The sequence below is a fragment of the Marmota marmota genome, unplaced genomic scaffold, assembly GCF_001458135.2.
Source record: "Marmota marmota marmota unplaced genomic scaffold, marMar, whole genome shotgun sequence".
In the NCBI taxonomy this organism is placed as follows: domain Eukaryota; kingdom Metazoa; phylum Chordata; class Mammalia; order Rodentia; family Sciuridae; genus Marmota; species Marmota marmota.
In genome coordinates, this window is record NW_025999863.1 from 921,029 (window position 1) to 942,483 (window position 21,455).

A 21,455-nucleotide genomic window follows, 5' to 3' on the forward strand; every position below is an offset into this window, starting at 1 on the left:
GGGCTTGCCGCTACCCCGCGCCTGCCCTCTCTCCTGGTGCCAAGGACCCCGTCCGCGCGCGCCCCGGGTCTCGGGCTCCTCTTTCCGAGTTCCTCTCGAGTCCGTGCCAGGCTTCCGAGGCAGGCGCGCTCCTACTCGCCACCGCTGGGAAGGTCAGCGCCGGATGGGGGCGGCTGTGTACCCCAAGCCCAAACCTCCGCCTGGGTGATGCTCCCCCAGGCCCACCCTTTCTGAGGTGCCCTGTGCCAGGGAGGTGGCCCTGCCTGTGGGTTCTGAGAGCAGCCTGGCGTGTCCACCTGCAGAGCCACCCAGTGCCAGGTGCCCTACCTTCAGCAGCCTCATGGGCCTGCTGGGCTTCTTTGAGATTTCTCCTGGTGGATGGAACAGAATAAACCCCACCCCCACCGTGGCTGAGGGCGCACCCTGGGGCCAATCGCCTGGCAAGTCTGGGTTCGTGGGGCAGCCTTGCCTGTCCTGGTCCTCCATCTTTCCATCTCCTCTCCCAGCTGCGAACATCCACACAAGATTGTCCATCACTTTTGGTCACTTCTCTCTGCACAGTCATCAACACAGGTGCCCGGTCAGAATATCGATGAAAGTCCTGGCACTAACCTAGGTAGGTTCCTCTGCCCAGAGCCCTCCTCCCTGCTGTGAAATGTCATTCCTGACCCCTGTCCAGATACAGCCCCAGTTCCTCTACTGGGGTCCCAGACGTCTGTTTCCTGCACTCCAGCATTTGGGATTGATAAGTACTTTCAAATACTTGATATCTAGCCCCTTCCCCATGGGACAGACGCATTCCCCGGGCTTAGGGAGACAGACTGACACCCTCACTCCCACTGTCCTCCGTGGCCCAGTCTCCACACGGAAGCTTCCGCCTGCAGGGGCTGGTATTCAAAGCCAGAGGCCCAGCGGCGCAGCTGGGCACCAGGAGCTACACCCCAGCCTGCACTGGACGGGTCCTGTGGGGTGCTGAAGTGAGTGAGCAGGAGGGCTAGCTGGGGCAGGACAGAGTGCCAGGCTGCTGGCCGCGGGCGGGAAAGCTGAGACCAGGGTGGTTAGAGTGCACAGGCATTCCTCAGAGAGCCGCACACCTCCTGCCTCTGAGGGATTGGGGGTGGCTTCCAAAGAGGGGGCAGGGGAGTTCTTATGGAGGAGGAAGTTGGGTCTTGGGGACAGAGTGCCTGAAGAGATCCATCGCAGCACTTCCCTCCACTGCCGCCCTGCCACACGGAGTGAAAAACAGGAGCAGAGGGCCACACCTGCAGTCCCAGTGCTGCAGGCTGAGGCGGGAGGGTGGCACGTCCCAGGCCAGCCTAGAACTGGTCTCCCCAGAGGCGATTGAGTGAGACCCTGTTGGGAAATAAAAAGAAAAAGGGCTGGAGGTGTAGCTCAGCGGCAGAGCCCTCTAGATTTAACCTCCAGCGACAGTAAGAACAAAAGTTCAAGGTTCAAGATGGGCCCTCATTAATCTTTTCTTTCTTTCTTTTATTTTCTTCTGGTATTGAGATGGAACCCAGGGCCTCACCATGCTAGTCAAGTGCTCCACTGCTGAGACAGGGTCTTGGCTAAGTGGCCAGTCTGGCCCTGAACTTGCCATCCTCCTGCCTTTGCCTTCCAAGCAGCTGTGATGACAGCTGTGGCCACTGCACCTGGCTCCTGGTCATCTCGATGAAGCTGGGTGTTGGCATATGAACTTCACTGGGTCTGATGTGTGTTTAAAACCTTCCATATTAAAAAAAAAATCATTTTAAAAAATTTTAGGAAAAATCCTTTGAGAGATTGATTTGGAAATGTTTGTGGATTAAATAGCATCAATACCCCAGCCCATTGGGCATGGGTGGACATAGGGTGGAGTCCAGGTGGAGATAGTGAGGAGGCTGCTGCAGGTGCCATGGGGGTGGCCAAACCCTCACAGTATATGTGGTACTGGGGACTGAACCCCAGGGGCTCTACCACTAAACTACAGCCCAGGTTTTATTGTTTGAGACAGGGTCTCCCCGAGTTGCTGTGGCTTTGGCTCCTCCTGCCTCAATCTCCCCAGTGGCTGGAGTGACAGTCTTGTGCCACTGGCTTGGCTGGCCTCTTTTCTATATATGTAAAATCTAACTGGGGAGGGGCTGGGTTGCAGCTCAGTGGTAGAGTGCTGGCCTGGCATGTGCAAGGATTTGGGTTTAGTCCCTAGCACTGCAAAAGTTAAAAATACGGAAAAAAGTAGATAAGGAAGATGAGCATATTGGGGGCAGTGGTGCATGCCTGCAATCCCAGGGGACTTGGGAGACTGAGGCAGAAGGGTGGCAAGTTCCAGGCCAACTTGGCAACTTAGCAAGGTCCTGTCTCAGAATAAAAAGAGAGCTGCCAGACAATGCTGTTCTCCTATGATCCTGGTGATCTGGGGGCTGAGGCAGGAGAGTCACAAGTTTGAGGACATCCTGAGCAACTTAGACCCTGTCTCAAAAATTAAAAGGGCTGGGTATGTGGTTCAGTGGTTAAGTGTCCCTTGTTCTGTCCCCTGTACCTCCACCCCACATACAAAAAAAGGCTGGCAATGCTAATTTTCATCATGAGGACTTTAGTAATAATAATGAGGACTTTAAAGGGAAAAAAATCCTATATACTTGTAGTATTTTTTTTCTTTTTTCTTTTTTGTAGTTGTAGATGGACAGCATGTCTTTATTTTATTTGTTTATTTATGTGGTGCTAAGGATCAGACCCAGTGCCTCACACATGCCAGGCACGTGCTCTGCCGCTGAGCTACAGTCCCAGCCCCTGTACTTGTAGTATTTATTTTTGTTTCGTCCGTTTGTTTTTTTATTTTTGGTAGGGGGATTAAGCCCACGGGTGTTTTCTACTGAACCACAAATCTGAGTTGCTTTGTTTCTTGCTAAATTGCTGAGGCTGGCCTCCAACTTGTGATCCTCCTGCTTCGGCCTTCTGAGCTACTGGGATTACAGGTGTACACTACTACACCTGGTTATTACTTACAGTTTTAAAAGTATTAGGGCAAGATGGTAATAAGGAAGAAACAATGTTGAAAACAGCGTTTATTGCATATAAGTTGTTTTCAAAAACAGTGGCTTCAAGGAAGTGAACTGGAAGCCAGATCTCAGCCCAGGGCCTCCCACATGGTTCTGGGTGATCAGATACCTGGAAACTGCACCTGGCAAGATGCTCAGGAAGGCTCATGGGTTTATTTTTTTGTGGCTACAGACTTCTTTTTTTTTTTTTTTGGGACCCAGTGGACCCCACCAGCATGGTGCTGTCCTGTCAGGCCCCGCCCTGGCCCGTGTGGTGCTTTGCCTCTCTGGAAGGATGCCTAAACCCCAGCTCTGTGCTCACTCCTGGGGCAGGTTCTTTGCACTCAGCCTAAATTTATTTTTGTCTCCCCCCCACCCCAGATTCCCAGCCAAAGCCAGGTGTGGTAGCCACGCCTGTCGTCCTCGTGACTTAGGAGGCTGCGGAGGAGGATGGCAAGGTCAGAGTCAGCTGGCTTAATCCCTACTACAAAGCAACCACCACAAACCGGAGGCCTTGCATCTGAGCCCCTTCCCAGCTCCAGATGGCCTCTGTGGGCGCCCGCTGCTGGCTGTTGTCCCACACCGGCTGCCTTCAGGCCCCACTTGCTCCACCCAGACTGGTCTCAGCTCTAGGGCTGGAATCTGGAGACAGGCTTCGGGCTCCCCGAGTCTTGGGGGGGGGGAAGGGAGATATTCAAATATATAATTGACATACATCAAAATTTTCTTTTAAAAGTAGACAGTTGTGCAATTTTGGGGACATTCCAGACTTGTCAGGGCTGGGGTTGAGCTCACAGGTGCGGGGCTGCACCCCAGGGAGGGCAGAGGACAGGGGAGGGAGCACTGGGAGCCCAGGGTCCTGTTTTGCCTGCCGCAGGGAGGGTTGGTGCCATCGTCCTCATCTCTCCCCAAACTGACTGTGCCCAGCTGAGGCGCCTCAGCCCCCCAGGAGAGGGTGTGAGTGCAGGGGAGGGGGCACGGGGACCACTGCTGTCTTCCTGGGCAGTGTGAGCACCCGAGGCCCTGGCTGCTGCTGCACAGTGCAGGCTGGGTGGGGTTGGCGCCAGGTGCTCTCTGAGGGGCACCGCTACACAGCAGTGGGTCCTGGTCAGGGGGGGTCTCAGCACCCCAACATCCTGTAGCAGCCGGGTCTGGCTTGGGGGGCCAGTACAGGTGGACATCACAGCCAGGCAGTTGGAAGCGCTCAGGCTCCATGCCCAGGGCCTGCCTGCCTGGCCTGCTCGACACTCTCAGGCTCTATGTCCACTCCCAGAGCCCACTTCTGGATGCAGGGTGTCCCCTCTAACACTGGACTGTATCTTTGGGGCCCCCTGGGGCCCTGTGGAGAAAGGAGAGCTCAGGAGGGACCCTGAGCCTGGACAGGAGGCGACAGCTGGTGTTGGATGGACTGAGGGCAAAGGGGCCCGTGAGGAATCGGGGTTGTGCCACCTTCACATTCACGAGGGGGACCTGGCCCTGTCTCATGGCTGCGCATACCTCTAGGTCAGAGTGAATGATCAGCCTCGCAGGGGCAGAAGGGCAAAGGGCCTAGTCACCAAGGCCCTGCCCAGAGGGGGATGGGGACAGAGCCCTGGGGTCAAGAGGGGTCTTGAGTGCCATGGAGCAGGGCAGATGCTCTGGAGAGGCCAGCACATGGCAGAGCGTGGTCTCCCCTTTTCCTGGTCTCGCAGTCTGGGGTCAGGGTGGGCTACTGAGGGCCTGGGTTGGGTGGGAACCCAGGGTCCAGGTGGGCAAGACCCTAGGCTGCCGTGGCCCCAGGGACCCTCCTGGAGCACACCCTCCTTTTCCAATTCTTCTGGTGTGTGGTGGGTGGGTCTGTCCTCACTGGGCGGTGGAATGTGACCTGTGACCCTGTGCCACTGGATGGCATCGAGGTGGGCCCTAGGTGACAGCATCAGGGCCCTCTCTACAGCTCCTCCAGCCTGAAGGGTCCCGAGGTACTCCCCTGCAGATGCCTTTGTGGCAACTTCCTACTGTTTCTTAATATTTGTAGTCTTAGGTGGACATGTCTTGATGTGGTGCTGAGGACTCAACTCAGGTCCTCATGCATGTTGGGCGAGCGAGCGCTCTGCCACCGAGCCCCAGCCCCTACATTTAAAAAAATATTTTTTCAGTTGTAGTTGGACACACACCTTTATTTATTTGTATGCGGTGCTGAGAATCGAACCCAGCGTCTCGCACGTGCCAGGCGAGCGCTCTACCGCTGAGCCCAGCCCGACTTCCTGCTTTATATGCCACTGTTATCCCTGGGTCCCAGGTGTTGGCAGGGTTGGGGGCCTGCGAGCCCCACTGCCTCCGTCTCATCATCCACTGACAGGTGTTAGTCCAGGGACCCTGGCCCCCGGGCACCTGGCCCTGCCTAGACAGGCTCACACCCCAAGGGCATGGAGAAGTCCTGGACCCTCAAAACCAACACAAGGCTCCACACCATGTTCTTGGAAGTGTCTTTATTCAGGTACAGTGCCCACTGCAGCTGTGTCCCCTACCAGGCAGGACCCCTGGCCTCAGGGTCACAGCAAGCACTGAAGCCATCATCCTCACAAGAACCCAGGGCCAGGAAGAGGAGCTGGCCCCACAGGAGCTCCCCTGGCAGCCTCGTGGGAGACTGGCCCCGTCTGGCAGCCCAGGGAGTGAGCAGTCTTCCTGTGCCAAGGGTTTGTGCTTTGAAAGGTGACAGCATCAACCTGGCACCCCAGGCCATGGTCCTGAGGGCAAGGGGGACAATGCGGGTCTAACAGTGACCTTAGCAGGGGATCCCACGGATGAAGGGGGTCCCTTCTTCGGCCATCATGCCAGGATCAGCCCCCAACTGCCAGGGGTAGTGCTGGCTGAGCCCCAGGGGGAGCCAAGAAGGTGCTGCCCTCCCTCTTGTCCAGCCTGAGAGTGACCACATCCTGGCTGCGGCAGTCTGGAGAGCCAAAGGACAACCAGTGCTGTGAGCATCAGGGCGATGGAGGAAGAAGCAGGGCCTAACTGGGCCCGGGCATCTCCAAGCCACAGCAGGGGTGGCGGGGGTGTCCAAGCAGCGGCCACTCCCTTTGCCACTGTGCCAGCACATTACTCTCAGAGGTGGCTATTGTGGGGGCCACACCCAAAGGGCCAGCTCATTTCTCTGCAGCTGGACTAGGGCTCTCCCTGGCACAGCAGGGGAACCTGGGTGTAGCCTGGTTCAAGCACCTGCACCGAGGCAGGGCAGCGGGTTTCAGAAAGCTGTCCCCATCACCTCTGCTGGTGGCCAAACAAAGGGTCAAACAGCCAAGTTCCAGCCCCATTTGTATCATCCATTTATTGAGGGAAGTGACCTCCTAGGTGGCTGCTGGCTCTTGGATGCCCTCACTGGGGTCACCAGCTCTACCCAGCTGGGTGGCAGCGCAGGGCCATGGTCACGATGCTGTCCGAAGGGCTGACCTGCTGGCCCAGAGCAGTGCTGCTCACACTGCACGGAAAGGAGGTGAAGCTGTGTTTCTGGAATATTTCCCTGGCTCCTGGAGACATGGCAACTGAAAAGACCTCATGTGTGACCAGCTCCAGGGCACCGAGGGACGGGCGAGTCTGCTGGCACCTCTCCCATGTGGAGGAGCTCGGGGCAGAGACCACGGGGACAGGCTGGGGCACCACAGGCCCGAGTCCACACGCGGGGGCCCCTAGGCCCCCAGAGAAGAGCCATTGTGGAGGGTCCACCAGGCAGGGCTGCCCTCAGGCGCCCCGTGTTGAGGCCCAGGGGAGGAGGGGCTGCCCTCCTCCCAGACTGGGCCTGCTTGCTGAGCCTGGTCCCCAGTGTGGCCCAGGGCCAAGTCTGTAGGTGGCTGTGTAGAGGCGAGCTGGTGGCCCTGCAGCCCAGGGCTCTCAGGCAGGGCGTCTGCAAAGGATGGGGAGGGGACGCCATCAGCAAGGTGACTTGGGACAGGGACCTAGGCTCTTCCAGAACAGGAGCTGGCCTGGTGAGGCATGCTCCCAGCACAGAGCTGGGGGCTTCTGGGCAGCTGCCCTTTCCCAGCCGCCACCTGCATACCAGGCTGGGGTGCTCTTCCACTGACCCCACTTGCCAGCCAGCCTGTGGCCTCAGGTCCCAGACCCTGGCCTCGTGGTGGGGAGGGCATCAGCCGGGCACCTGCTCTAGACACGCTCCAGCTCCTGGTCTGGCTCCGGCTCCTCCTCCTCGTCCTCCTCGTCCTCCTCCTCGTCATCCACACAGGCCTTGTCCAGTGGCGCCTCACCATCACGGGCCAGCTCCTCCACGTGGGCCAGCATGTCGGCCATCAGTGCCTCCTCCAGCCGCTTCCGCACCTGCTGCACCAGCTCCTCCTGCTTCCTGGGGACACAAATGCTGGCCAGGGGAGGGTGTGGGCATGTCCAGCCCCAGCACCTCTCCCCTCCCTGCTGTGCAGAGCACCCTGCCGTGGGGAGACTTGGGCTCCTCATCTGCCTCTGCACACCGAGGAGCTGCGCGCCGGCTACCCTGGGCTTCCCCCTGCTGGCTTGAGCCTGGCCCGTCTGCCACCTCACGGCAGCTGCTGCCACCACTGCCCTGCGCCCCGCAGCTCCTTCTGACCAGCGGTGCTGCCCACCCACTGTGCTCCTCCTCCTTCACCCCAGGTGTTTCCTTTATGGTCACTCAGCAGTGACCAGTGTCCAGCCATGATGTTAGATAAGTGCCCTAGCTCCCTGTGCCAGGCTCAGACAGTGCCCGATCCAGGAGGCTGCCCTTTCTCTGCCCTTGCTTCTGACACCGCAGCTGTGAAGCCGGCAACCAGGTCCCCTCGCTCCCTCCACAGGCCCCTGCCTGGCCTGCACCCAGGATTCCAACACTCTGCACCTTGCTGTGGCCACTCTGTTCTAAAACTCTGGTAATGTCAGCAGAAATGTCTAAGTTTTGGGTCAACTGGAAATGCACAGGTGCTGGGGGTATGGCCCCTGAGAGATAGGTGCAGTAGGGACAAGGGCCACCAGCTACCTGATGTCCTCGTCAGTCACCATGAATGCTTTGCACAGGGGTTGCGTGGTGTTCAGCCACACACCAGGGTTCTTCTCCACGGCGGCTGAGAGCTGCCCCGTGATGGGCATGGTGCTGGTGTGCAGGGCGCTGGCGATGGCCGACAGCAGGGTCTCATCCGTACAGCCTGGGCCCACCCCTAACAGGTGAAGAGGAAACAGCCCAGGCAGGGTGGGGTCACAGGGCTGCTTGCTCAGCACCCAGATGGGGGCTCTACCTTTCTCCAGCCTTGGCTCTCCTCCCACACTCCCTCACCTGGGCACCCTGCCTTTCACAACAGGAAGAATGCAAGCCTAGCACACCGCTGAGCAGCGTGACAGTGACTTCAAAATGCAGGAGCAAACCCAGACATCCCTGCAGACCTTTTGGTCACTGTTTATGGAGCTGGGGGTAGACCCCAGGGCCTTGAGCATGGCAGGCAAGGGCTCTACCACCGAGCCACATCCCAGCCTTCGGCAAGTTCTTAAGACACCTGGAGGCAAGCAGTGTCCCCTGGGGTGCTCCAGAGATCAGAGGAGACTCATTCTCCACGGCCACATGACGGGCAGCAGAAGCGGAGGGCTGGGGCTCTGCTCACCCTGCAGGCCTTTGGGCAGGTCCATGGTCCTGACAAGCTCCTCGGCGATGTCAAAGGCACTCAGGCCGCTCAGCTTCTTCTCCCAGAACAGCTGCCCAGGTGGACAGGACAGACAGGTCAGCCAGGCCACGGGGGTGGGGGGGTGGGGGGATGTGAAGGATGGGGAGGTGCGGAAGTGGGGGACAGGACACACCAAGCCAGGCAGGGCCAGGGGTTCCATGACCTTCTCCTGTCACTGGGCCCTGGGCATCTCCCCTGCCTGCCCCAGGCGCCTACCATGCCCAGACCCCCAATGGGCATTTGTAAGTAAGTACTCAAGATAGAAAGGTTTTCTTTTTTGCTGTTGTGGCTTTTCTGGCTACAGAACCCAGGGTGCTCTACCACTGAGTTATGCCCCAGCCCCTCTGTATTTTCTATTTCGAGATAGGCTTTCGCTAAATTGCCTTGAAACAGCTTCATCTTCTCTCAGCCTGCGGAGTGGCTGGGACCACAGGTAGCCGTGGCACCTGGCTTGGTTCTGTTTTTTTTTTTTTTTAATGTACCAGGGACAGAATCCAGACCTTTTTATTTACTTTTAAAATTTTGAGTCTGTGCCAGCCTCTGGGCCCTCCCTGATTAGTTGCTAGGGCCTCACTAAATTGCTGAGGCTGGCCTTGAACTTGAAACCCTCCGGCCTCAGCCTCCCCAGTCAGCAGCTGGGATTACAGGTGTGTGCTGCCAGGCCCACCTGGGTTCTGCTTTTTAAAAAGCAGATTAGAAAGCCATTTATGTAGCATGCTGTTCTTTTGTAGTGCCAGGCTCCGAAGCCAGGTCCTAGAGCAGCTGAGCCAGTTCTGCCACTGAGCTACGGTGCCCACAGACTGAGCGATCTATTTCGGAACAGAGAGGCAGAAGGGAAGGCCGCACATGGGGAGCTAGCTCCTGCAGAGCAAGGCTCACGGAAGCAGTGCGGCCCTCCCAAGGAAGCCTCCCTTTAAAAGTGGGAACCACGGGCTCACCTGCCGGGGCTGGTCCACAGCCTTCTGTGGGTCGCTCTTCACCTTGTTGCTGGGGTGGTTGGTGATCTTGGTCACAGGCTGCTTAAAGATGGACGCTGTCTGCCGCACAGGCAGCGCTGTGTTCAGGTCGGGCTTGCCCTGCCAGAAAGAACAAGGTACTCCAGCAGGGTGGCCGGCTGGGCTCCATAGGCTGCCTGCGGCCATGCCCACCATGGCCAGCTTGGGGGTGGGCTCAGGCCCCTCTCCAGGGGCCACCTCAGTGCCATGCGGCCGCCTCTCCCGGCAGCACCTTCCCAAGTGGCGCTGGCACCACCCCGACTCACCTTGACCTGGTTGGAGGAGTCGTAGCGCACGCGTTGGCGGCTCTTGTTCATCTTGCTCATCAGCATCTTGCCGGTGCGGAAGTCAAAGGTGCTCAAGTCCATGGAGCCCCCCAGGTAGCGCGCCAGCTGGGGCTTGCTGCGGAACTTCTTCCCACTGGGGCTGCGGGCAGAGGCGGGTCGGCGCAGGCCTCTGGGCCTGCCAGACCCAGCTAGACCGCCAGGAAGCCCCTCGGAGACCCTCCCACCCCAGGGTGGAGGGCAGCTGCCGGACAGTCACCACGACTTCCCGCACTGTGGTTCACAAGGAGACCAGCCTGAGGGGCATCCCTGGGAGCTGGCTCCTTTGGGTGGTTACCTGGGTGGGAGGCTGTGCAGGGTGCCCTGCTCACTCCAGGACACCCATCTATGGAGTCATCCAGCTGTTTTGTTGTTGTTCTGCACTACTGGGGACTGAACCCAGGGGGTGCTCTTCACTAAGTTACACACCCAGCCCTTTATTTTGAGGCAGGTTCTGAATTGCTGAGGCTGGCTGAAAGCTTGCAGGATCCTCCTGCCTCAGCCTCCTGAGCGGCCGCAATTACAGGCATGTACCACCACCTGAGTGCTCTGCATGCCACCTGCCACCACCCTACAGAACACCTACTGCAGAGCCAGCATCATCAGCAGGCAGCATGGAGAATCTGGCTGCTCCTCAAATGACCTAGCCAGTCACTCCTGGACCTGGTGTGAAAACACGTTCACATGGAGATTTGCTCATGAATGCCCAGAACAGCATGACTCAATGCCCAAGGGAAGGAACAGCCCCAGTGTCTGAATGGACGGTCAGACACACACCTGCAGTGTGGATGGACCTGAGGACTTCATGCTCAGTGAGAACCAGACACACACACACACAAGGCCTCACAGTGTGTGACTCCAGTGACAGGGAACATCCAGAACAGGGGAGTCCAAACATGATGTGGCTTCTGGAGTACTGGGGAGGGAATGGGTGACTACTGTGGAGGCTGGCTGCCTGTTGTGGTGATGGAAATGTTACTAGTTAACGCTCATGGTTGCACAGCGTCGTGGTTAAACACCACCGAAGTGTGCACTGACCTGGATGTCTGAACTATGTGGCATGTGCTAACTTCAAAATGTCATTAAAAAGTCGTAAGAGCATGTGTGATGTCACTAGGCCAGATGTTCAAGCACAAAACTTATACGAACTCAGTAAAAAGCGCTTGTTAATAATTTAGTCTGAAGGCCAGGATGTGGCTCAGTGAAGTACCTGCTTAGCATGCATGAGGGTCTGGGTTGCATCCCCAACCCCAAGAGGAAGAGGGGAAAAAACTTTGTTTCTCCAGGAGAAAGTTTAAGGCCAGTCTCAGCAACTTTTCAAAACTGTCTCAAAATAAATAGATAAAAAGGGCTCTGGACATGTACCTTAGTGATAGAGCACCCCTCAGTTCATTCCCTGTGTGTGTGTTTTGTAGCTGAGATTAGTGGTGGCTCAACTGTGTCCTTCTCCCCTGTAAACTTCTAGGACAGGATCCTGACCTAGCCCTGGGTAGATGCCAGAAAACAGGACGGCTCATGGTCCAGTCCAGCCAAGAGGAAACCCAATCCTGCAATCATGGAGGGAGACTCAGCTGCCCCCTGGCACAGCAGCCCCCAGCCCAGTGTCACGATGCACTGGCCAATACACAGATCCTGGGAAGGTATGTTTTGCACTCGCAGTGAAACGGGATGGTGCACAAGGACCTGGTGGGGCTCGGACACATATTCCAGGACCAGGTACCAGGGAGGGCACTGGGGCACAGAGAACCTCTAAGTGCCTGGTGTCCTGAGGGATAGAGGACTCCAGAGGTTCACTTCTGCAATTATGCTGTGGGCTGATGTCAAAACTGAGTGCACATGTCCAGGCTTTATACAGAAGCTGAGGCCCTGACTGGTCCCAGACACAGCCACAGAGAAGGAAGAGACCCCAGGAAACGCTTGCCCACAGTCCTTTCCTCCATGTGCCCTACCTTCAAGAGACCGAGAACAGGAAAATACAGACACAGAACTCAGCCTAGTGGTTGCTTACAGGGCTTGGTACAGCTAAGGGCTCAGGGCAATCAAGTTACAATGGTCAAGGGTTTCCTTTAGCAGTGATGAAAATCCTAGAGCTGAGTCTGGTCATGGCCACACACGTCTGAAAACACGTGAACATTCTAGAACGCCACTGACTTACACACAGTGGGTGGACGGTACAGCACATGAACTGCGTCTTGTTAAGCTGAGAATGAACTGCAAGTAGACAGAGTGGCAGCTGCTCAACTCTGATTGTACAAAACTACCAGGTTAAGAATAACTATGAATATGAATGGTATCAAATTTTTGAAAAAGATTATGCATATCTGTATTGACACAGAAAGATGTCCCTGGTTTTTTATTGAAAGAAAAGTGAACAGATTTAATAAAACCAGATACACGGGATAAAAATGAGCACAGAAGCCTGAGCTCTCTTATGCCAAGACTGGAGACAGCAGGCAGGCCAAACCCCAAGACTGGAGTCCAGGGTAAGGAGTACCCCAAACCTGCACCTTGGAGGGCAGCTCTGGAATGGTCAACTTCATTTCCTACAGCTAGATCCCTACATCTAGAGGACCTCAGAGGGACCCCAGCTGACCCCTAAGAAGCTTCAGGGTAGATGGGAATAAGGTGTGATGTGATCAGTCTCAGGACACTGGCCAACCTGACCTTGGTTTAGCTCCTGAACTGCAGCCAGCCCTCAGGTTCTGGGGCCTTGCCTAGGTGTCTCCTGTTCCCCTGTCATTTCCTCAGGGGGTCCTCCAGGGCTCCCCTAGCACCCCATAGATCCCTGCAGCTCAGCGGCCGCCCCAGCCCAGCAGCTGCTGCAGAGGTGTTAACCAAACAAAGGACCAGAGAGTCAGACACAGACCAGAGTACCACTGTTCTTGGAATGGCTCTGGAGAATCCTGGCCTGAAGCCTCTTCACAGGCCCAAAAAACCAGAACCCAAGGAATTTCAGCTTTCTAAAGAAATGAGGTGGGGGGATGAAGTCACAGGAGAGGGGACAAGGGAAATACACAGTGTCTCTAAGAGGGACTGCTAGCAGCCCCATCATTCAACTCCTACACCTTTCGGGGCTGATAGTCACACCTTCCCTTGCTGTCCCTACACTTTTTTGAAATCAGAATCTAAACGTATCCTGATCCAAATACAAGCCACCCCTTACTCTACAGCCCAAACAGTGGACAGGAAAGAACCACAGTGCTCAGCTGATGAAGGGCTGGCTGGCCCTGGCTCCACATCTGCTCACCCATGCATTCGGAGCTGCACCCCCAGCACCCAGGCTGGCATTCTGCAGATGGCAGGCACCCCAACACACTGAAGACAAGGAAGGAAGGGGCAATTAAAAAGTGATGCAGAATCAAAAGCATCTTCCAGGCTAGGGCTGTACCTCAGTAACAGAGGGTTTGCCTAGCATGTGGGAGCCCCTGGAGTAGAGCCCCAGCACCAAAAAGAAAAACGGGCATCTTTCAAAATTAGGGAGAAGGAAAACAGTACGTGATGGCCTGTCTGAGCAGGTGACTAATTCTTTGTTCCACCAAAGGAGTCCTTGCTGCCTTTCCCAGTCAAGACCAGCTCCTCCTTCCAATCTAGGGTTGAGGGCTCTCAATAAAAAACACTGACCACCAGAAGCATCAACGCACTAGTCTTAAATGGGTTCCTAAGTAGCAGTAGCAGTTCTCAGGCCTGGGTACCCACGAGGGACAGCAGCCTTCAAACATTCCCAAAGGTGGGGGTCCCCCCTCAAAAGCAGGGAATCCCAGTCACCCTAGGGAACTCACTCCCAGGACTGAAACGGGCCCAGGACTGTGCATCTTGAAGCAGGTTAGCTCCAGTCCCCGCAACGAGCACTGCTCCCCGAAATCCCGGCTTGGCCACCCGCCTCGGGCTCCGCGGGACCCGGGGAACACACCACGGGAGCCAGAGGGAGAGCCCAGCCCCCACCCCCACCCGCCTCCCAGCGCGTCTGGCCGCTGCCGGGCGCCCCTAGCCTAGAGCGCACGTTCCCCGCGGCAGCCAGTACAAAAGCTTCAGCCGCCGGGTGCTAGAGCGCCATGCGGCCGCGCGCCACACGGCGCACGCGCACTGAGCCGCGCATCAGCGGGGCACGCACTCGCATTAGGCTGCCGTGCGCTAGGCGGGCGGGCACACAAGGTCTACGCACGCTCGCACGCACGACGCACGCGCGCGGCCCAGGCCGCGGCCCAGGACAGGGGCGCCCAGGCCGCCGCAGAGACCGCTGGGAGGCGCCCGTTGGGGCCCTGCGCGGCCGGCGCGCTCATTCACCTATAGTAAAAGACATCCCTGTGGCCGGCCGACAGCCCCGACCTTCTGGGCACTTCTTCCCTCTCCCAGCCCTGCGGGAGCGCCGGGCACTCCCACCTCTTCCGCTCCATCGCGCCCGGCTCCTCGGCCCGCCTCCGGGCCCGCTGCCGCCGCCGCCGCGACCCCCGCTCGCCGCCGCCTCAGCTGCCTCCGCCGCCGCCACTTGCCGCGGCTGTTCCGGCCCGCAGGCCCCCGCCCTCCGCCCCCAGCCGGGCGCGCGCCGGCTTTGCCGCCCTCTCGGCCCCCTCCCCGCGCTCGCCAGCCCCCGCTCGGGGGCCGCTCCGCCCACCCGCCCGCGGGGCTCGACTGCGCAGCCGCGGCGTAGCCCCCGCCCCATGGAGGCGAGGCCAATCGGTGCGCGGCTCGGGGCGGGGCCGCGTGTGCGCTTGCGCTCTGGGCTCTCGGCCTCCACGCGCTTGTGGGTCCTCTGTCCCGAACCTCGGAGCGCCTCGGTAGCGCCTCGGTAGCGCGGCCGCTGAGGAGCCGCGGTGGCAGGCTCGTACCCTCCCTGCTCGGCCCTTCTCCACCCTCCAGACTCTTCACAAGCAACCAAGTCTTGCCAACGCTTTTTCGCGGTGCCGGGGCTCTAACCCTCGGGCTCCACCGCCGACGCAGTGCGCCTCTGAGCGCCCTTCCACCTGTCCCGTCATCTCGCCCAGAGGGGCCCAGGCCTGCGCGTGGGACCGTCTCCCATCCCCTGCCCCACCCGACCAGGGGGATAGGAGGTGGAAGGGGTGGCTCTGGCTCGACGCACGCCCAGGGGCAGGTGTTGGAAAATGGACTACCTTTCCTCCGCTGCAGCTGGTCTGCAGTCACCCGGAGAAGGTCCCTGGTTCTAAGGAGCCAGATGGTGGCGTTGGGCCAACCCACAGCTCAAAAGACAAAATTAACACGTTTAGCCTGAAGGTCTTAATTGGCTTCATGCGTGATTCCAGCACTGGGCAGCCCCTCGTTCTGTAAAAGAACAAGTGATCCCACGGGCTGAGCGCAGGCTGCAGACCAGGAAGGGCTGAAGCACGCGGAAACGCGGGACTGTCCTTCAGAGCCTTGTCGCGCCCGCTTGAAGATTTGGCTGTTTTCTCTCCTGACCTCTGGGAAGATCGGAGTTTAGTTTTGGCTCCGTGGCCTTGAATCTTTTTGAGCCTGACTCCATTTTAGTCTAAACTGTTGGGCCTCGAGTGTGCAGGAGTGCACTCTAAACCAGTGGCCTCCTATAAATTTTATTCACGAATAACCCAGGATGACCTACCACCTCCAGGTCCTTAACCCCATTTCCAGTCCCCTTTGCCGTGGAAGGTGCCATGTCCACAGGTCCTGGGGTTGTGACTTGCATCAATTGTGGGGCATCATCCTACAAGACCTGAAAAAGCTATAACTGGACAGATGCACGTGGGAGGGTGTGGGAAGACAGATGGATGATGACAGGGACTTGAGTCCCACTCAGCCCCCTCTCCTCTACCCACAACAGCCCTTGCTCTGGACAGTGCTGCCCTGGGGCAGATGGTTTCTCTCCCCACACCAGGAACTTGAGGGGTTCAATGCTCTGCAGCTCATTGGTGGCTCAAGACCCAGAGGCCCATACTGCAATGCCAAGTGGGGCGATCTGGAGAGGGGCCAGTGTGAGTGTGGAGACTGTCTATGCCGTGGACCGTGGTTGCCCACCCAGCACAGCACGTGGTGACATGGGTAGGATGAGCCCTGTCAGCCTGCAGGGGGATGCTTTTCTTTGCCAAGTTGTTCACTCCAGGGCTGGGTCAGGGTGAGCAGAGGGTGGGCCTGGAACACCTGTGTAAAGAATGGAGGCCCATGAGTGCTGGTGAGCAAGCAGAGCCATCCGAACCCTGCCCTTGGCTGGCAGGAGTGTGAGAGGGGGCAGTGGTGCTGGAGACCAGGGACTAGGAAACCTGGCAGCTCACTCCTAGGCACAGACCTAGGACCTGAAAGGAGAGGCTCACACAGGCTTGTAGGAAGTCTCACGGCAGCCAAAGGGCAGGAACAGCCCAAGTGTCCACCCACACCTGGAGCATCACTCAGGCATGTGGAGTTACTGCACTGGGGACAGACCCCAAGGACATTGTGCTCAGTGGGAGAACTAGACACAAAAGGTCGCATTGCCGGGTACGATGGCATGGTCCTGTCATCCCAGTGACTCAGGAGGATCTCAAGTTTGAGATCAGCCTGGGCAACTTCACCAGACTGTCTCAAAATAAAAAGGGCTGAGGATGTAGCTCTTATGGTTTGGAGGTGAGGTGTTCACCAAAAGCTCACTGCAAGGTTTGGAGGAGAAATGATTGGGCTATAGCCCTGACCTAATCAGTGTATTGATCCCTGATGGGATTAACTGAGTGGGAGCTGGAGGAGGTGGGTCACTGGGGATGTGGCTATGGATCTGGAGAGTGGAATCTCTCTGCTTCCTGACCACCATGATGTTCTGCCATACCTCGAGCCCCAAGGAATGGAGCTGGCCTTCTCTGGACTAATAACTCTTGAGGACTGTGAGCCCATAAACTTTTCCTCCTTTACAGTTGTTCTGGTCTGGCTGGAGCTAGGAAGTGATGGGAATGGTGGCAAGAGACTTCCGAGGTCAGGTCGTAAGAGGACAGTGGCTTCCTCCTGACTCTCCCTGAGGTTGCTCACCTTGGGGAGGGAGCCAGCACAGCACGCTGGAGGCCCACCTGGGAGGAGCTCTGGCTTCCCACCTGCAGCCACAGAGCACACAGCCTGTAGGTGGCTCCTGCAGCCTCCACTAAGCTTCCAAGGGTAGCCTGGCCTGTGTCCTGACTGCAGTGGCAGCACCCTGGGCCAGACCCACCCAGACACATGGCCCTAAACTCGTCCAGGAGACTGTGTGTCTATTTGATGCCAATGAAGTTGTGGGGTTCTCTGTCAGGGCAGCAGTAGAGGAACACATCGCACAGTACCAACCACTGAATATTTAAATATTTTAAGTATTCAGATAATTTCTGCCAGTCATTGGATAAGCCTCCTAGATGTGCAAAATTATGGAGTTGGAAGAAGCCGTGGTCAGGCAGGCCTCGGGGACTTCAGTCGGGGAACTGAGTCACAGCAAGACCGAAACCCAGGCAGAGTAGTCCGCAGAGCAGGCTGATGACCCTCCAGCCACGAGGTGAATCCTTGCATCCATTCTCTGGGCTTGGGCTGCTCTGGACATACACCTGGGGATGGGGACAAGGCAGGGTGAGTGGCCAGGGACACCAGCCACCAGACATAGAGAAATGGAAGGTGGTTCTGGGCTTTATGGCCCAGGTTCATATTGGCTGCATAACCTTGGCACTCAGTCTGCATCTGTGACGTGGACCTGTGACACAGGACTATCACATGTGCAACAGGCCATGACAAAATCAAAGTGGTCAGCACAGTGGACATGAACAGCCCACCCAGAAGTCCAGCCTTAACCTCCCCATCTGTAAAGAGGGGCCTCCCACCCTGCCCCAGACTGGGCAACCACTGCCCAGTTCCAGATTGCTGGGGGCTGTTGAGTTCTGAGGGCACCCCCCACCCCCAGCTGGGCCACCAGGCAGAAGTGTCCAAGCTCTGCCCTCCTGCAGCTCTCCAGGACAACCCCACTTTACCCTCCAGCAGCCACTTAGTCCACCCACCCAGTGCCACTAGGCTGAGGTCTGAACACCCTGGCCATGACTCACCAGAGGGGTCCACGGAGGGCCAGCTTAGCTAGTCTTCCTTCTTGAACTTGCCGTTGATGTAAGGCACCCAGTCCAGAATCAGCCGCCAGTCTGTGGCCCACACCAGCCCCACAGTGCCCACAGCGCCCCACGTGCTGGCTGTGGGCATCCTGTGAGAAGAGTGGCCATTAGGCCCTGCCTCAGACTCTCCCCTGGGACCAACCATGGGCACCTCTGACCCCAAGCCACCGTCTGTCAAGCACCCCATGGGCCAGCTCTGCCCAGAGCTGAGGGCCCCCCAGGAGGGAGAGGAGGAAGACAAGCCCGGGTCCTCAAGAGCACCAGAACTGCTGCCTGCCAGCCGTCAGGAGGCCTTGGCAGGGAGCAGCTCCCCTAGCCATGAGCGCGTCATGCCAAGAGCCATGCTGGAGCTGCAGAGAGAACTGTGCATCGGAGTGGCCCTGGGGACCCCTGCCTCATCGACCACCCCACCCTATCTGCTTTCACAGCGAGAGTCCACCTCAGGCATGTGCATGCGCTGCTGGGGATGGAGTCTGGGCCTCGCACACACCAGGAAGTGCTCAACATCAAGCAACCCTGGCACCCCAGACAGATCATAATTGTACACGTTTACAGGTAACAAGGTGCTGTACTGATGCACGTGTACAGCATGGCAGGGTCAAACAAATGACACGCAAGGGTTCATCTGGAGAATGCTGCTGCTGAAAACCAAGATGGCAACCACCATGGCAACAGGTGCTTCTTGAAGGCAGACACCTTGAGCAGGCAGCTGCTCGCTCACTGGCCTGCATCTTAGCAGGACTGAGGGAGACCCAATGATCTCAGCCACTGTTTCTCAGGGAGGGAGACCAAGCAACGGAGTGGGGAGTCGCTTCCCTGAGGACACACAGCCAGGGAGGTTCGGAGCCCTGGCATTCCAAGGACATACTCTGGGCCAGTGCAGCATGTGCCTACGGGTTCCCAGGGCTGTGCTTGTGTCCTGTGGTCCCCGAGAAGAGGAGGACTGTCGGCCAGACCCACATGCTCCTGCCCTCGCAGAACAGACCCAGGAGGCACTTCCAAGGAACAGAAGGTGTGTGCACCACTTCTGAGATTTCAGATGTAATAAGCCGTGGCTTCACCATGAGTGCCCACACTCCCCATCCCACCGACTGGGCGAGGCTGGCTGTCCAGTCACCTCCCAGAGGCCACAGGAACTGATTCCTGCCAGCAGCCACAGGGGAGAGCCTGGAAGAGGGACTGCAGCAGCAGACCATCAGATGAGCACGGGCTTGGCACGGCGGTGCCCGAGTGCCTGTCCTGCAGAGAGTGCGCCACACTCAACACTGCCATGGGAAGCAGCTAACCTTGGGAGCCATTTGTCACGCAGCAGTGGATAACTACAGCAGGTCTGTCCCATAGGTGGTCTGAACCCAAGCCCCATGTCTATGGGTCACACTAAGCCTCATGCCTGGGATGTCAGAGAGGGATGAACAACCCACGCATAGACACCCCTTGCCCCAGGCTGCCTCACTGAGACAACCCCGCCATTTAGGGCTCACAGCTCACTGTCCATCTCAACAGAATCAGATTGCAGCAGCCATGGAACCCAGCAGGGCCATGGAATGGTGGGACTCTTTCCTCCTCAGTGCAACTGTTATAATCTCACAGCAGCCTTTTTCTTTTGCTGAGTTGACTGGCTTCACTTAACCCTAGGACCCCATGGACCTGCACAATGCAGGAGGAGTCCATGAACCTGACCTCCACGAGCAAGGAGGAAGGACACAAAGAAGATAGCCATGCTGACCATCCCGCAAATCCTCCTCCCCCTTCTCAGATCAACACATCAGGGCTTGGCGAGTGTGTAACTCAGTAACCAGAAATCCTCCATGTCCTGTGTTAGACACGACCCCTCCAGTGGACACCTGCTTCCTGGCCTCTCAAAGCCAAAGGCCAGTGAGACGGGTTGCAGCCCCTTCCTCCTCCACCTGACTATTTTAGGTCTGCCTACACCACAGATCTTGTTTCTTTTACTGCACTGGGGATTAAACCCAGGGGTGCTCGTCCACTGAGCTACATCCCCAGCCCTTATTTTTTATTTTGAGAGAGGGTCTTCCCAAGTTGCTAAGGTTGGCCTCAAACCTGTGACCCTCCTGCCTTAGCTTCCCAAGTCGCTGGGATCGCAGGTGTGTGCCACCGCGCCTGGCTTAGATCTCAATTCTTTTATTTATTTTTTTAAATTTTTAGTTGTAGATCTTTATTTTCATGCGGTGCTGAGGATTGAACCCCGCGCCTCACACATGCCAGGCAAGCGCTCTACCGCTGAGCCACAACCCCAGCCCTTCTCAATTCTTTACTTTTCCTTGCCGACCTAATAGAATGTCAGCACACAGTAGGTACTCAATAAATGCATACTGAGTGAACAAGACCGTGAAGGAGGCATGGTTGTCACTCTGACCAAGCACAGGAAATAGGACAGTTGTACCAGAGAGATGAAAGGCTGGGCCCTCAGCCTGATGCCAGGATGGCCTTCCAACACGCAGCAGTCTCAGCGGTCCAGCTGTTAAAGGCCCCAACACCCTGACAGGAAAGAACCCCTTGCTTTTTAACACCCCAGCTGACCGCTGAGGCTGCTGGCCAAACGCTCAGCCCCATCCCGGCTCCCATGGGAGTCACCCCAACCCTGCCCACCTCCCACACGGGATCAGGGCTAGGTGCACTTGTGGGTTCCATGCATTATTAAAAAGCATCTAAAGGGCAGGAGGAAGCACGTCCGAGGCCAGCCCGGGAAACTTGGCAAGACCCTGTCTCAATAACACGCAAAAAGGGCTGGGGTGCGGCTCAGTGGTGGGGCGACTTGCCCAGCGTGCGCCAGGCCTTGGGGTGCAGCCACGGTGCCGAAAAAAGGAATACGAGCAGACAGGCGGGTTCCGCCCCGGGGCGCCGCGGCCGAGGGCAAGCGAGGCCGGCTGCGGCTCGGCCGCGGGCGGAGGCGGGTGGTCCACCCGTCCCGGGGTCGGTCTGCCCTCGGCCGCCGGCACGGCCGGGGTCCGGGCCCCGGCGGGCGGCGTCCTCACCAGTTCTTGGCCAGCTGGAGGTAGCGCGGGCCCAGGAACCTGGACAGCATCGCTACCACTCCGCACGCTCAGGGTCACCGTGTCCCACGGCGCGCATGCGCCAAGACCTGGCCGCCCTTCGCCGGACCGCTGCGCGCGCAGGCCCGGAAGGCTTCGCAGCCACTTCCGGGGAGCGTCGGTAGGTGGACCGCGGCGGGCGGGGCTTTAGGTCCACGTGGCCGGGGGCGGTCGAGCTCCCCCGAGCGGTTGGGGTCCCGGCTGCGCAGCCGCCTGCGGCTCCAGTGTGCCCTGCAGCGGCCGAACGGTGACTTTGTGCCCCGCAGCATCTGCCTGTGACTTACAGCGTCGGAAACGGACCCGACGGGGAAGAGGCGCGCCCAGGAGGGCGGGCACTGAACCCACTCGCAGGCGGGAGGGGTCGTCAT

General features: G+C 58.0%; 2 protein-coding genes and 1 long non-coding RNA gene across 10 annotated transcripts; 1 reads left to right on the forward strand and 2 right to left on the reverse strand.

Moving 5' to 3' along the window:
• Positions 1-6: 6 nt before the first annotated feature.
• On the forward strand, positions 7-1,755 carry LOC107157554. The gene is made up of 3 exons (XR_001505503.2): positions 7-152; positions 507-616; positions 1,510-1,755. It is a non-coding gene; the product is annotated as an uncharacterized LOC107157554 (long non-coding RNA).
• A 3,715-nt stretch (positions 1,756-5,470) lies between these two features.
• Positions 5,471-14,509, reverse strand: Mbd3 (methyl-CpG binding domain protein 3). Of its 8 annotated transcripts, none has more exons than XR_007350863.1 (7): positions 14,271-14,429; positions 9,930-10,089; positions 9,607-9,744; positions 8,609-8,699; positions 7,993-8,170; positions 7,150-7,346; positions 5,471-6,897 (listed from the first exon to the last, which is right to left on the reverse strand). XR_007350863.1 is itself a non-coding variant. In XM_015503600.2 (7 exons), exons 1-6 carry the CDS (start codon positions 14,378-14,380, stop codon positions 7,155-7,157), a joined length of 873 nt encoding a protein of 290 aa, XP_015359086.1. In that variant the 5' UTR covers positions 14,381-14,452; the 3' UTR covers positions 5,471-6,897; positions 7,150-7,154. The 8 variants fall into 8 exon arrangements, 7 of the variants coding, with proteins under 7 accessions (XP_015359086.1, XP_048668026.1, XP_015359087.1 ...); XM_015503600.2 differs by having other exon boundaries at positions 7,150-7,350; positions 14,271-14,452; XM_048812069.1 differs by having other exon boundaries at positions 7,150-7,365; positions 14,271-14,430.
• Positions 14,510-17,237: 2,728 nt separating this feature from the next.
• Positions 17,238-21,188, reverse strand: LOC107157256 (cytochrome b-c1 complex subunit 10). The gene is made up of 3 exons (XM_015503602.2): positions 21,031-21,188; positions 17,975-18,123; positions 17,238-17,485 (listed from the first exon to the last, which is right to left on the reverse strand). The coding sequence occupies exons 1-2, from the start codon at positions 21,078-21,080 to the stop codon at positions 18,003-18,005; spliced, it is 171 nt and encodes a 56-aa protein (XP_015359088.1). The 5' UTR covers positions 21,081-21,188; the 3' UTR covers positions 17,238-17,485; positions 17,975-18,002.
• Between the last annotated feature and the right edge of the window lie 267 nt (positions 21,189-21,455).